The sequence below is a fragment of the Artemia sp. Qi Xiang Cuo genome, chromosome 10, assembly GCF_049724085.1.
Source record: "Artemia sp. Qi Xiang Cuo chromosome 10, ASM4972408v1, whole genome shotgun sequence".
NCBI classification, from domain to species: Eukaryota; Metazoa; Arthropoda; class Branchiopoda; order Anostraca; family Artemiidae; genus Artemia; species Artemia sp. Qi Xiang Cuo.
In genome coordinates this window covers 21,438,613-21,454,775 of record NC_142803.1, presented here as the reverse complement: position 1 = coordinate 21,454,775, position 16,163 = coordinate 21,438,613, and the positions used below count along the sequence as shown (strand labels likewise).

General features: G+C 34.9%; 1 protein-coding gene across 1 annotated transcript in view; it reads right to left on the bottom strand.

The window, feature by feature from the left end:
• nenya (RING finger protein nenya) overlaps positions 1–16,163 on the bottom strand; it is a 92,513-nt gene that overhangs the window by 66,146 nt on the left and 10,204 nt on the right. The window contains exon 2 of the mRNA XM_089095309.1: positions 5,091–5,170. Within this exon, the coding sequence (XP_088951435.1) occupies positions 5,091–5,170 (80 nt within the window). The remainder of the gene's footprint in view (positions 1–5,090; positions 5,171–16,163) is intronic.

The window sequence follows — 16,163 nt, the reverse complement described above, 5'->3', positions numbered from 1 at the left end:
ATATTAAATCTAATTTAAATCACGAGTTCTCAACTGAGAGTGTACCCCAACCAGAGGTGCGAAAAGCATTTCTGGGGTGCAAGAAAGAAATTATTGGGTTGATTTTAGCAATCACTTTTATACAGTAGCCTAATATTGTTCATTGGTGCAAAAATGCTGCAGCAAAAATTTAACAGCTTATTCTAGAGGACGGTGCAAGATTATTTTATAGGGTTCAAAGAAGGATAGATCTGTAGCAAAGATGGAAATCCTGGTTCAAAACAATGAACTGAAATTCCATTTTTACGTATTGGCAATTAAAATATATTTGCATATAGCCTAGAAGGCTTTTAGTCAGTAATAATACAAAATCCTATTGTGAAAATCCGTGATTTTCCCAATAGGAAACTTTTCCTAATGTTGGACGCAGACCCCAATATTTTGCTGTGTCATGGGCAGGACGCACCCTTTGGCTGACTATACTTTAGAGCCTTAATTTTGAAATTAAAAACCTTAATTTTGAAATTAAAAACATTTTTCAATGACGTCACATTCATATGTATTAATAGAGCACAAAAGATACATGATAGCATTGCAATTACGTTATACATTATATAAAAGGTATTATATTCAGACAATATTTTTCTCTAGCATAAAATATGCCTAGAGGACGACCTAAAAAAGGATACCATGTTTACACCTTCGCGACGAGCAACATGGATTCAGACCGAACCGTTCATGTGCAGATTCGATATTTACTCTATGGCTACTGACGGAAGAAAGCAGAGAATGGCACTCCAAAATCTATGTGACTTTCATCGATTTTGAGAAGCCATTTGACTCAATAGACCGCCAAAGTCTGTGGAAAATCCTACTGCATTACGGAATCCCTGAAAAGATAGTGTCGCTGATCGTTACGTTTTATGAAGATAGCGAGTGCTGTGTAAAGACACCAGATGGCCAAACCCGTTTCTTCCGCATTATGTCAGGAGTTAAGCAAGGTTGCGTCTTGTCACCGCTACTTTTCGTAATTGTCATTGATTACATACTGCGAAGCACAAGCACAGACGGAATCCAGCTAAATCCAGAAACACGCCTCAGTGATGTAAACTTCGCTGACGACATCGCCGTCCTAGAATCATGCAAGCAAAGACTCCAAGAACTCCTTGACAAAGTGAGGGAGAGAGGCGGCCATGTCGGCCTAAAAATAAATAATGAGAAAACGAAATGCTTGGCTACCACAGATTCACCCCTGAGCATCACTTGCGGAGACCAACACATAGAGCAAGTTGTCCATTTCAAATACTTGGGAAGCATAATGGAAAGTACCGGATTGACCACAAAAGAAGTGCTCACAAGTATCAGCCAAGCTAATTGGGCCTTCAATAGATTACGGAAAGTGTGGCGGTCCCAAAGCTTCTCTATACGGCTAAAGCTACGACTCTTCAATAGCAATGTTATGCCAGTGCTGCTTTACGCTGCTTTACGCTGCCGAAACCTGGCACCTCAACCAAGAACAAGAGCGAAGAATACTTGCTTTCGAAAACACATGTCTCAGAAGAATTCTCAACATCCATTGGCAGCAGAGAATAACAAACCAATTCATCCGTGACAAGACTTGCCAGCCTCTTGTGACACATATTATAAGAGTCCGCCGATGGAGATACCTTGGCCATGTACTACGTATGAACAATCTCCGACTACCAAATGCAACGCTCCATTGGCAGCCATCGGGTCCACGCCGCAGGGGCAGACCCGGAAACACCCTGCCTCGAACGTACCAGACAGATCTCCGTAACCTGCACACATCAATCCAACCTCAGTGGGAGGACATACTTGCAGCAGCAAACCGGCGGGAAGATTGGCGGCTCCTTCTTGATGCCCTGGGTGCCTCTGGAGGCACAGGTGGATCTAAGGCTAAGGTTAATGGCCTTAGAGGTGATTACACATAAAATTTTGAACAACAAAATTCAAATATCATGAAGCATGGGCGCTCATAAGGGTGGGGGCGTCAGCCCCCCCCCTCTGGCTGGATGATGCTGCCTTATTTTTTTTTTTTTGTTCTGATATTTCTATTCAATAGCATTAAAAGTGCCAATTAGACGCGGTTTGCCCCCCCCTGGAATTCAGCTTATGGGCGCCCATGTCATGAAGGGGCGTCTGGATTTTAGAAATGCCTAGGGAGGCGTGACCAAAATTGGTTGGGAGCTACTGGTCTATACGAAAGACTTCTCTTTTATAAGTTGGTTTAATTTTAAAAATATGCAAGACAACCTACGAATATGAGTTTTTTAGAACTCTGTATAAAGAAGACAAGGAGCTCTTGCTTTGTATAGAAGATTTTCCCTCTAAACCATATGCACGTTCTCTAACGAAAACCTCATTAACGAGGTTTTGTTATTCTTGGCATAAAACTCAACAGGCTACCAAACATCTTCATAGGTTAATTCACTGAGGAAATATGGAAGATCCCTCGGGTGCAGCAAGTCCGGAACTCTAATTCACGGCTAATTAAAAATCTCTTGTTCCTTAAGTTATTCTTGCATTCACCTCAGATTCATAAGACCACCAGACTTTGGATGTATATGATTCTCTTGCTTATCCTTGGAGAGTACAATATACACAATAATTATTGTCAAATGAACAAATAAAACAAATAAAAACAGGAATGAGATGGAAAATCCTGTCACCAGACTACGCACGAGAAGATATAGACTAATATTTTTAATGCGGGTGATTTTTTTTTGCTCATATGTATTTCCAGTTTTCACCATACGTTAGCTTTACCCGTGTTCCAATATCGGTTCTATACGAATCTCTTGCGATATAATTTTAGTCAGAAAACTGGTACAGTTTATTTCAAAGTGTTGGCAACGCTGTTCCTCAAGTTGTTTTGGATCAAAATTCTAAAGACCATCATAATTTGGAGGTATAGGATTATATTTCTTATCATTGAAAAGCACAATACATTGTAATTATGGTCAAATGGATCATAAAAGAAAATAACAAGAATGAGAAGGAAAATTCGTTTGATCAGATTTTATACGAGGAGATATTAGAGAGGAAATTTCCTCGTGTCCAAAATCTAAGGGGGCAGCAATCCTGTTGCCTGTGACTGCTAGTATTATTACGTAAACTTTTATAACGGCCACTCATTTTGTACAGACTATATATTGTACAGGCTGTGTACAGTCATACGCCTAGGGGCAAATGTGCAGCGGCATGGCAGAATGGTTTTTGAGACTGAAAGACTATATAGATGGTTTTTCGATAATTCTAAGCCCATTTGTTAATCACAGAGTATTTGGCCCTATTTGGTTTCATATTGCTACTTCGCAGCACAAAACGACAGAAATATCAGCACTTGGCTGTAGTGCAATCTCTTTTATTACTTAATAAGAGCAATAGAACAGTAAATTTCGATTCGAATGAGCCCTCCCTTAAGATTCTACACTGGTTAATACAATCATCTCCTAAAAAAAACAAAAAACAATAAAACAGTAAAATATTTTTTGAGAAAAAAAAACCCAATTTGGTGCTTTTGTTGCTGTGGGTTTGAAACCTTTGCTCAAAGGTTCTCGAATAGTTCTACATTCATTAACATCATAGCCTTTATGGAAAATGTTTCCCCCCTTTTCTAAGATTGTTAAAAAAAATTCACCTCTAACTTTTGATGATTAACTTTAAACTTAACAAATGTTACCTATATTAAATAAGAATTAATTATTAATTAATTATAATATATTAAACAAGAACAAACATAAAAAATTTTTATACAACTAATTTCATAAAAATACACTTTTTTAGAATTATAGTTTGTATTGACACGGTCTATTGGCGTCAATTGGGGAAGGGGCTCGCACTCCCTTGCCTTCCTAGATTTTGAAAATACCTTTTTGGGGTATTTTCATGGCAAAAATGTGTGTTTTGGTCTTTCATTGAAAACAACAAATTCACCACCCCCTAGATTTTAAAAGATGCACCCCCCTAAATTTCTGTGAATTGACGCCACTGCTTACTTACCATTTTACTTATCGTTAACTACCATAAAACAGCTTGAAAACTCAGTAAGAAAATACACATTTGGTTATGGATTAATTCTAATCTGAAAAGCAAGGAAATCCGCAGAGTTTACAAAATCAAATCCCAAATTAAGGTTAATTACAATGGTCAGTATCTTGTATCCCATAGATTTATTTCCTTTTCTATTCAACATCGAAAGACAATTATCTGTTTGCCCCAAGATTGCTTCATGCACTATAGGAAGAATATAATAGCTACAGGGATTATCCTGTAGGAAGTTAGTTGTAGCAGGAAAATACAGAAAATGATATCTTTCAGCGCCCACCAGCGAACTATTAGGGCAAAAATGCCAATTAGGATCTCTTCATTGGTTGGAATGCTCGTAATTGAGGGAAATCGATGTCTAACTTAATTTACATTTGAAAAGTGAGGAAGTTTTTCTGTAGCGAATATTCATTTTTCCACACAGCCAAAACGTCAAGGGGATGGAATTCAAATTACCCCCCCCCCAAGAATTGTGGGGTGCTCCTCGTTTTCTTCCTTTCTTCGCGATTTTTTGTTTATAGTGTTTTTTCCCGTGGAAGAATCCTTAGAATTATTGCACAGAGAGGTACAGAGGTACCTTACAAAGGCTATGGCACCATAGCCTCCTCTGCAAGGATAGGGTAAGGTATAATCATTGATATAAATGAATTAAAGATTTTTTGGATTTTTACACATCCTTTACGAGCTTTTATTATGGGTATTTTATACCGTGTGTATTGTTTCTGAAAAGTAACAGATTTTTCGCATAAGGTTTACAAAATCGATAAAACTGCATTAAAAAAAAAAAAAAATTTTTTTTTTACAAAAGTTTTAGTATAAGACAAGAATCGCAAAAGGCACTTTGTCACTACTCATTATCTTGTTAAATTAAACATAATAAATTTTGGCGATATTAATTTGATATTGGTTCAGGTTAGAATAAATCTGTAATTGATTAATTTGATATCAGATTTATTAATTTATTTTTTTGGATTGATTTACATATTTAGTTTGGCAACACTAACCAATTAAGAAAAATAAAAATAATATGTAGCCTATATTACCGTTGAGCCTAGTTTCGTCGCTTGAGCCATCTTATCACATATGCAGCATTTGAACTGTTTGTCCTTAAACTCCCCAAGGCCTGGAGATAGAAGAAAATTAGATAAGAAATTGAAGTAGTCACGATCATTTCTCAAACAGTAGGAAATTAAACCAATCATAAATCAGTTAATTGATACAAGAAAATTTTTAACAAGTCGTGCTAACAGATGTTCAGCCCCAGAAGCTTAGATTGTTGAAAGGCAAATAACAAATATCTTGTGATATTTTCTTCTGTCGGGAATGACTCGTAAAACTCACACCCGTCAAATTTCCAGATATAAGTTTCATTATGTTATTATAAAAGAAACATGAACACAAACTCATATAAATTTTTATATAAAGTGTCATAAGAGTTTAAGAGAGTTTAAAGAAAGATAATAAACTATGCTATAAGACATGATAGTTGTCACAGAACTATGTGTTTTCTCTGGATATTTTTATGAGTCAGCAACACCTTAGCTAAAAGTCCTGGTATCCAAAAATAGAATTTTTTAACTCCATCCTAAAGAACCCGAATTACAAATCGCTTTCGTGCGACAAAATTAACAAAAAATTAACAAAATTAGCGATCCTTAAGTCCAAATTTAGCTTATTTTGATAGACACTTTGACCACCAAAAATCAAAACACAATCATGGCCAAGAAAAGCTTTGAGTAATTGTAGCTTGAAATTACTGTGTTTAAAAACCCAAACAGTGCATTGTTTAGGCAACGATTTCTCAAGTAGTCCCTTGGTACAGTTGCAAGGTGGAAGAATTTCTGATTTCCCTCTCACTCCCTGCGTACAGGTATGGTTACAGATTGAAAGAGCAATTAATTGGTCATGCTAGTTCACTGGTCATCCATAATTTATAAACTTGGTCATACTAGTTCACAGTAATTGGCCATACTAGTACAAACTCAAGTAATTCGTCATACTAGTTCACTGGTCATCCATAATTTATAACCTTGGTCATACTAGTTCACAGTAATGGTCATACTAGTACAAACTCAAGTAATTGGTCATACTAGTTCACTGGTCATCCATAATTTATAACCTTAGGAATTAGAGTTACCTCTGGGGAATTCTCAACTGTTTCATGAGCTAACTACCAACACAATTGAATCTGTCAAATTGCCAAGATTAGCAGCATGTATCAACTAGCTGGTGGCACCGAGAACCTAGACAAACAATTAATGATCAAGTTTTAGGTCCAATAGGTTGGAAAGGGGAAAAGGATGATTTGCTGGGGGAGTGGGTTTAGAACACAAACATTCTGCATGCAAGGATTTTTCAAGTCATTCTTTGGTACAATTGCAGAGTGGAAGAATTTCTTATGTTCCCTTCCCTGCGTGAAGGTATGGTTATAAGAACTCTTCATAAGTGCAGAATTTTTTTAAGCATTCCATTATGTCATGCCATGCCATTATGGAATTATTACTAAGAGAGAGTAAAATAGAGGAGGAAGGAGGAAGTGACAAGAGAAGAGGCTTAAAATTTTATTCTCTATACCTCATATGCTATCAATTGCAACAATGAATAGTTAGTAACTATTCGTTGTCAATAAGAAACAGTTGTTTATAGACAATTTTGCAGAAACTTGAAAAATATCTGCTTAGTTCTAATACTGAAGGGGATGCATTATCTGACAATGATACCCATAACTCATAGCAAAAAGATATGATTCCAGAAAATCCGAATTTTCAACATACAACTACTAGGAAGAGCATCATCACTTTTATCATGATTCCCAGAATTTTATGACAATTTCAGGTTATTTAAACTGATGCTGGAATAAAATCTAAAACAATTTCGTAGAAACTTGAAAAATATCTGCTTTAGCTCAAATACTAAAGGGGATGCTGCTTTCTGGCAATGATAACCATATTTCAGAGTGAAAAGATAGGATTCCAGAAAATCCAAATTTCCAACTTACAACCACCAAAAAGGGCACCAACAATTTTACCAGAATTTCCATATTTTTATGATTAATTGTCAGATTTAAAACAAAAGTCTGGTTTTTGAAAAAAAAATCAGGGAAAATCATGATTTTTGAAAAAAGTTTTTCTTTTAGTACTTTCTTATATATCGCTTATTTTTTGTAACGTCAAAAATGTTTCTTGAGCAAATATTAATCTACCCTTATGATTTCAGTAAAATCGTGTTTGAAACAAGCACAATCAGCAATAATAACCACAACAAAATTGATAAAGCTGTAATATTAAGTTGTGCCATGTACAGCTAGTGTTTGACACTCAGTCGCTGAAATGAGTACCTAACAAATATCCTTAAAAAATTCTTCTGCAAATCGTTCATCATATTTCTCTCAAATTTTTGAATTCCAAAGCAAAATATTTTCACTGTTATATATACATTCCTTTTTTTCATTTGTAGGCTTGTATCCTCTTATAGTGAATCGCTGAGGCTCAAACTGCCATAACTTATTGGGGCACTAAACTTTTCCCAAATCTAGGAGGGGGGGGACTTGTCCTTTTTTCAATGAAAACAAAAACATTTTTCAATGAAATTTTCCGATAAATGTATTTTTATAAATCTAGAAAGGGGGGGGGGCAAAAAAATTTAGGGGGACACATTTACTTTTCAAAATTTATAGAATTTGATTCTACACAACAACCATTGAAGAAAAAAAATGTTGAGAGTAATAAATCAGACAAAGTAAAATCCTGAGCAAGCATAAAAGCAAGTGAACTGTCCCTAAAAATGAACCTTTTCCATTGCATCAACTATTTTATTTACTACTTAAGGTAATCAGGACTGCAACTACTAGCACAACAGAAAGTACAATGTTACCCAACTGAATTAAAAATTGCCAATAACTAAATCTATAAAAGCAGTAGTAACTCTGCAGACTCCTGCTGTTGGATAGGCTATATACAATATAGAGTAAAGTTTAAAGCTATATCCAGAATGAGACAATGTTACCCAACTGAATTAAAAATTGCTAATAACTAAATCTATACAAGCAGTAGTAGCTCTGCAGACTCCTGCTGTTGGGTATATAAAATATAGAGTAAACTTTAATTCTTATCCAGAATGAGACAATGTTACCCAACTGAATTAAAATTGCCAATAACTAAATCTATACAAGCATCAGTAGCTCTGCAGACTCCTGCTGTTGGATACATACAATATAGATTAAAGTTTAAAGCTTATCCTGAATATGATAAGCAGAATGAGACAATGTTACCCAACTGAATTAAAAAGTGCTAATAACTAAATCCAAGCAGCAGTAACTCTGCAGACTCCTGCTGTTGGGTATATACAATATAGAGTAAACTTTAAAGCTTATCCAGAATGAGACAATGTTACCCAACTGAATTAAAAATTGCCAATAACTAAATCTATAAAAGCAGCAGTAACTCTGCAGACTGCTGCTGTTGGATACATACAATATAGAGTAAAGTTTAAAGCTTATCCTGAATTAAATAAAAAAAACAAGTTTTTTTAACTGAAAGTAAGGAACGACGTTAAAACTTAAAACGAACAGAAATTATTATGTATATGAAGGGGGCTGTCCCCTCCTCAACGCCTCGCTCTTTACGCTAAAGTTTTTTTATTGTTTAAAAAAATAGAGTTGTGAGAAAGTCAAACTTTAGCGTAAAGAGCGAGGCGTTGAGGAGGGGACAGCCCCCTTCATATACATAATAATTTCTGTTCGTTTTAAGTTTTAACGTCGTTCCTTACTTTCAGTTAAAAAAACTTGTTTTTTTTATTTAATTTTTGAACGTTTTTGAATTAATGCAGGTTTTGATTTTGGCTCACCGTACATGAATAATTAAAACAAAATTTGCATATTATATTTGGTTAAATGGCTTTCTCGAAACTTGTTTAATTTTATTTACGAACGTTTTTATTAGTAATAAATATACGTAACTTAGAATTAACTTACGTAACGAACTTCTATATTCATAAACTTTTAACACGTATATTAGGGGGTTCGCCCCCTAGTCAATACCCTGCTCTTTAAACTATAGTTCGAATTTTTTTTCCAGTTCTTTAAAAATGACCTCTTAATCACAATCAGTTGATCAGTTGAAAAACTTGTTTTTTTTTATTTAATTCCTGATCTTTTTCTTTAATAATGCTGGGAAATCCGGCGCCCCCTTCATAGCAATGTCCCTTCCCCCATGAAAACTTCCTTCATGGAAAGATCCTTCCATATAGCCCCCGACCCTCTCCTTCCCCCACCTACCAGAAAAAATCTCCTCTGAAAAAGTCTGTATACTTCCCAATAACCAATACTATATGTTAACATTGAGTAAAGTTCATAACTTTCAGCCCTCCCCCTGGGGACTTTGGGGGATCAAGTCATCCTAAAAGACATTTTTATCATATTTTCGACCATGCTGAACAAAATGGCTATCTCAAAATTTTGATTAGGTGAGTTTGGGAAAAAATGAGCGTGACAGGGGGCCAAGTTACCCTCCATTTTTTTTGGTCACTTATAAAGGGCATTAGAACTTTTAATTTCCGTTCGAATGAGCCCTCTCACGATATTCTAGGACCACTGGGTCGATACAATCACCCCTGGAAAAAACAAAAACAAAAAACAAAACAAACAAATAAACAGGCATCCATGGTCTTTCTTCTGGCAAAAGATGGAAAATTCCACATTTTTGCAGCTAGGAGCTTGAACACCTCTGAAGCATTATTCTCTAAAATGCGGAATCTGATGATGCAATTTTCATTGAGGTTCTACAACTTTTAGAGGGTCTTTCCCCCTTTTTTCAAAAAATCAGCCAATTTTTCTCAGGTAATTAACTTGTGATGTGTAAGAATAAACTTGATGAAACTTATATATTTGAAATCAGAATTAAAATCTGATTCTTTTGATGTATCTATTGGTATCAAAATCCCGTTTTTTAAAGTTTCGGTTACCATTGAGCCGGGTCGCTCCTTACTTACAGTTCGTTACCACAAACTGTTTGATAAGATAAGCAGAATGAGACAATGTTACCCAACTGAATTAAAAATTGCCAATAACTAAATCTACAAAAGCAGCAGTAACTCTGCAGACTGCTGCTGTTGGATACATACAATATAGAGTATAGTTTAAAGCTTGTCCTGCATAAGATAAGCAGAATGAGACAATGTTACCCAGCTGAATTAAAAATTGCTAATAACTAAATCTATACAAGCAGCAGTAACTTTGCAGATTGCTGCTGTTGGATACATACAATATAGAGTAAAGTTTAAAGCTTATCCTGAATAAGATAAGCAGAATGAGACAATGTTACCCAACTGAATTAAAAATTTCCAATAACTAAATCTATAAAAGCAGCAGTAACTTTGCAGACTGCTGCTGTTGGATACATACAATATAGAGTAAAGTTTAAAGCTTATCCTGACTAAGATAAGCAGAATGATACAATGTTACCCAACTGAATTAAAAATTGCTAATACCTAAATCTATACAATCAGCAGTAACTCTGCAGACTGCTGCTGTTGGATACATACAATATAGAGTAAAGTTTAAAGCTTATCCTGAATAAGATAAGCAGAATGAGACAATGTTACCCAACTGAATTAAAAATTGCTAATAACTAAATCTATACAAGCAGCAGTAACTCTGCAGACTCCTGCTGTTGGGTATATACAATATAGAGTAAACTTTAATGCTTATCCAGAATGAGACAATGTTACCCAACTGAATTAAAATTGCCAATAACTAAATCTATACAATCAGCAGTAACTCTGCAGACTGCTGCTGTTGGATACATACAATATAGAGTAAAGTTTAAAGCTTATCCTGAATAAGATAAGCAGAATGAGACAATGTTACCCAACTGAATTAAAAATTGCTAATAACTAAATCTATTCAAGCAGCAGTAACTCTACAGACTCCTGCTGTTGGGTATATACAATATAGAGTAAACTTTAAAGCTTATCCAGAATGAGACAATGTTACCCAACTGAATTAAAAATTGCCAATAACTAAATCTATAAAAGCAGCATTAACTCTGCAGACTTCTGCTGTTGGATACATACAATATAGAGTATAGTTTATAGCTTGTCCTTAATAAGATAAGCAGAATGAGACAATGTTACCCATCTGAATTAAAAATTGCTAATAACTAAATCTATACAAGCAGCAGTAACTCTGCAGACTGCTGCTGTTGGATACATACAATATAGAGTAAAGTTTAAAGCTTATCCTGAATAAGATAAGCAGAGTGAGACAATCTTACCCAACTGAATTAAAAATTGCCAATAACTAAATCTATAAAAGCAGCAGTAACTCTGCAGACTGCTGCTGTTGGATACATACAATATAGAGTAAAGTTTAAAGCTTATCCTGAATAAGATAAGCAGAATGAGACAATGTTACCCAACTGAATTAAAAATTGCTAATAACTAAATCTATACAAGCAGCAGTAACTCTGCAGACTCCTGCTGTTGGGTATATACAATATAGAGTAAACTTTAAAGCTTATCCAGAATGAGACAATGTTACCAAACTTAATTAAAATTGCCAATAACTAAATCTATACAAGCAGCAGTAACTCTGCAGACTGCTGCTGTTGGATACATACAATATAGAGTAAAGTTTAAAGCTTATCCTGAATAAGATAAGCAGAATGACACAATGTTACCCAACTGAATTAAAAATTTCCAATAACTAAATCTATACAAGCAGCAGTAACTCTGCAGACTGCTGCTGTTGGATAGGCTACATACAATATAGAGGAAAGCTTAAAGCTTATCCTGAATGAGATAAGCAGAATGAGACAATGTTACCCAACTGAATTAAAAATTGCTAATAACTAAATCTATACAAGCAGCAGTAACTCTGCAGACTGCTGCTGTTGGGTATATACAATATAGAGTAAAGTTTAAAGCTTATCCTGAATGAGATAAGCAGAATGAGACAATGTTACCCAACTGAATTAAAAATTGCTAATAACTAAATCTATACAAGCAGCAGTAACTCTGCAGACTCCTGCTGTTGGGTATATACAATATAGAGTAAACTTTAAAGCTTATCCAGAATGAGAAAATGTTACCCAACTGAATTAAAAATTGCCAATAAATAAATCTATAAAAGCAGCATTAATTCTGCAGACTGCTGCTGTTGGGTACATACACTATAGAGTAAAGCTTAAAGCCTATCCTGAATTTGATAAGCAGAATGAGACAATGTTACACAGCTGAATTAAAAATTGCCAATAACTAAATCTATAAAAGCAGCAGTAACTCTGCAGACTCATGCTGTTGGGTATGTACAATATAGAGTAAACTTTAAAGCTTATCCAGAATGAGATTAGCAGAATGAGACAATGTTACCCATCTGAATTAAAAATTGCTAATAACTAAATCTATACAAGCAGCAGTAACTCTGCAGACTCCTGCTGTTGGGTATAAACAATATAGAGTAAACTTTAAATCTTATCAAGAATGAGACAATGTTACCCAACTGAATTAAAAATTGCCAATAACTAAATCTATAAAAGCAGCATTAACTCTGCAGACTTCTGCAGTTGGATACATACAATATAGAGTAAAGTTTAAAGCTTATCCTGAATATGATAAGCAGAATGAGACAATGTTACCCAGCTGAATTAAAAATTGCTAATAACTAAATCTATACAAGCAGCAGTAACTCTGCAGACTCCTGCTGTTGGGTATATAAAATATAGAGTAAAGTTTAAAGCTTATCCAGAATGAGACAATGTTACCCAACTGAATTAAAAATTGCCAATAACTAAATCTATACAAGCAGCAGTAACTTTGCAGACTGCTGCTGTTGGATACATACAATATAGAGTAAAGTTTAAAGCTTATCCTGAATAAGATAAGCAGAATGAAACAATGTTACCCAACTGAATTAGAAATTTCCAATAACTAAATCTATACAAGCAGCAGTAACTCTGCAGACTGCTGCTGTTGGATAGGCTACATACAATATAGAGGAAAGCTTAAAGCTTATCCTGAATGAGATAAGCAGAATGAGACAATGTTACCCAACTGAATTAAAAATTGCTAATAACTAAATCTATACAAGCAGCAGTAACTCTGCAGACTGCTGCTGTTGGGTATATACAATATAGAGTAAACTTTAAAGCTTATCCTGAATGAGATTAGCAGAATGAGACAATGTTACCCAACTGAATTAAAAATTGCTAATAACTAAATCTATACAAGCAGCAGTAACTCTGCAGACTCATGCTGTTGGGTATATACAATATAGAGTAAAGTTTAAAGCTTATCCAGGATGAGACAATGTTACCCAACTGAATTAAAAATTGCCAATAACTAAATCTATACAAGCAGCAGTAACTCTGCAGACTGCTGCTGTTGGATACATACAATATAGAGTAAAGTTTAAAGCTTATCCTGAATAAGATAAGCAGAATGAGACAATGTTACCCAACTGAATTAAAAATTTCTAATAACTAAATCTATACAAGCAGCAGTAACTCTGCAGACTGCTGCTGTTGGATAGGCTACATACAATATAGAGTAAAGTTTAAAGCTTATCCTGAATGAGATAAGCAGAATGAGACAATGTTACCCAACTGAATTAAAAATTACCAATAACTAAATCTATACAAGCAGCAGTAACTCTGCAGACTGCTGCTGTTGGATACATACAATATAGAGTAAAGTTTAAAGCTTATCCTGAATAAGATAAGCAGAATGAGACAATGTTACCCAACTGAATTAAAAATTGCCAATAACTAAATCTATAAAAGCAGCAGTAACTCTGCAGACTTCTGCTGTTGGATACATACAATATAGAGTAAAGTTTAAAGCTTATCCTGAATAAGATAAGCAGAATGAGACAATATTACCCAGCTGAATTAAAAATTGCCAATACCTAAATCTATTCAAGCAGCAGTAACTCTGCAGACTCATGCTGTTGGGTATATACAATATAGAGTAAACTTTAAAGCTTATCCTGAATAAGATAAGCAGAATGAGACAATGTTACCCAGCTGAATTAAAAATTGCTAATAACTAAATCTATACAAGCAGCAGTAACTCTGCAGACTCCTGCTGTTGGGTATATACAATATAGAGTAAAGTTTAAAGCTTATCCAGAATGAGACAATGTTACCCAACTGAATTAAAAATTGCCAATAAATAAATCTATAAAAGCAGCAGTAATTCTGCAGACTGCTGCTGTTGGATACATACACTATAGAGTAAAGTTTAAAGCCTATCTATAATTACACAAGAGAATCAGCAGGCCCTTCTTGAAACCCGGGGGAGGAGGGATACCAAACTTACTCTAGGCAAGGGTTTAAAAAAACGACTGCATAGGCCCAAATGTCATATTTTTGTCTTTAATTATTAAAAAAGGATATTGAAAGAATTTAAAAGATTATTGGAAAAAAAACTTTTTTCAAAAAATCCAACGAAATAGGCTTGTACAGACTGCATTCTAAGAACTGCTGGCTTGAGGGGCTATTCATAGAATTTTTGTATTAGCAAATAATTCACTCAAAATTTAATAATATACTGACTTTCAGTAAGAAAAGAAAGAAGGCAGATGATTGGGTTTTGAAAACTGTTGAAAATTAGAGGTAAGTGACTTAAGCTAAGACCCAGTTCACTATACTCACTCAAATAACATGAGCTAAATAGAAGGGCTTTAATGGGAAGGGGGCAATATTCCATAAAATATCATAACTACCAATATATACAACTGCTACTACTAACAACTCACTGCAGCACCAAGCCACCTGAGGGCAACACAGTTGCCCACCTGAGGGCAATACAAAACTATTATTCTTGGTGCAAATCTAGACATGTTTCTGGTTTTCCTACATTGGCATGGAAACAAATTGCATCTTGGACAAGCTTTCTTTAAATTTTGAATAAATGGTAGCATATCATTTTCAAGTCAAAGGGGTAAGGATTGTAGTTAGACCATATACCTTCACACAAATTCTAGAATTGGAATAGCCAGGTGAATGAAACTTTCAGGGATAAACCCAAATATAAATTTTGAGAAATCTTTCAACTTTTATTCACCTAGTTCAAATACTTTCTCTTATATATGAGAAGTAAAAAGTAAACATATGAGCAATTATTGAGTAGTTTATAACTCAATAATTAAGAGATGCATATAAATGGAACTCAAGAGTTGACTTTAATTTGTTTCTAGCATTGTCTGAAATGGCATCATTTACTAAAAACACTGTAAAATGATGACATCAGTAAATGTCAATGTCATCAGTAAATGATGACATCATTTACTAAAAGCACTGTAAAACTGATTTTAGCAATAGTACAAAGTGGTCACACTTGTGTTCAAGATGTGATTTTTTACCCTAAAGGAAAACAAATTATAGTAAAGATTAGACCCCGGCGCCGCGTCGATAAGGGAAGACCATGGACGCCTGGGCCAAAAAAAGCAGCGGCGGCGCGCCGGCTGCGCGACCAATGTTGCCTGCAAACATTAATGTTTTCATCAGTCTTTCTCAAATCCCAACTTTAATTTACAAAAGATTCGGGCCAATTCATGAGTTAAAAACTTCACAAGTCGCTGGCTGGGCGATGGTCTTCTTCATTATTCATCAAGAGAAGCAGAAATCTGGTAGAACCCTCAGAACGTTTCAGAACCCTTGCATAAAAGTTGAAATAATAGATTCGCCATGCCATTCAATAAGATCCAAGAAAACTAATTAAAAGGGAGCACACACAAAAGCCAAATTAGGCCAGTAGCCTATGAGAAATTCAAAAATACCCAAGACAATGAAAAAGTACCAATGGGGGGCCCTGGGTCTATAAAAGGATTTCTATGGTTTCCCAGGGAATTTGATATCCTTTTCTTTCCGTCTCCGCTTTAAATGAAAAAAATTATTACCTTTTTGGCATCCCTGCTTTCAATTAAAAAGAAATTGATTTATTATCATTTAGAAATGATAGCCCCCTATCCCCTCCCCCCGATAGGTAATAAAATACGAATTTTTTATATAAATCATATTTTCGGGGTCACAATATGCTGTCACAATGCTGTCACAACAAACTTATGGTGTCACAATAATCTGTTGGCTATCAATTTCGGAATCAAACTGAAACTGTAT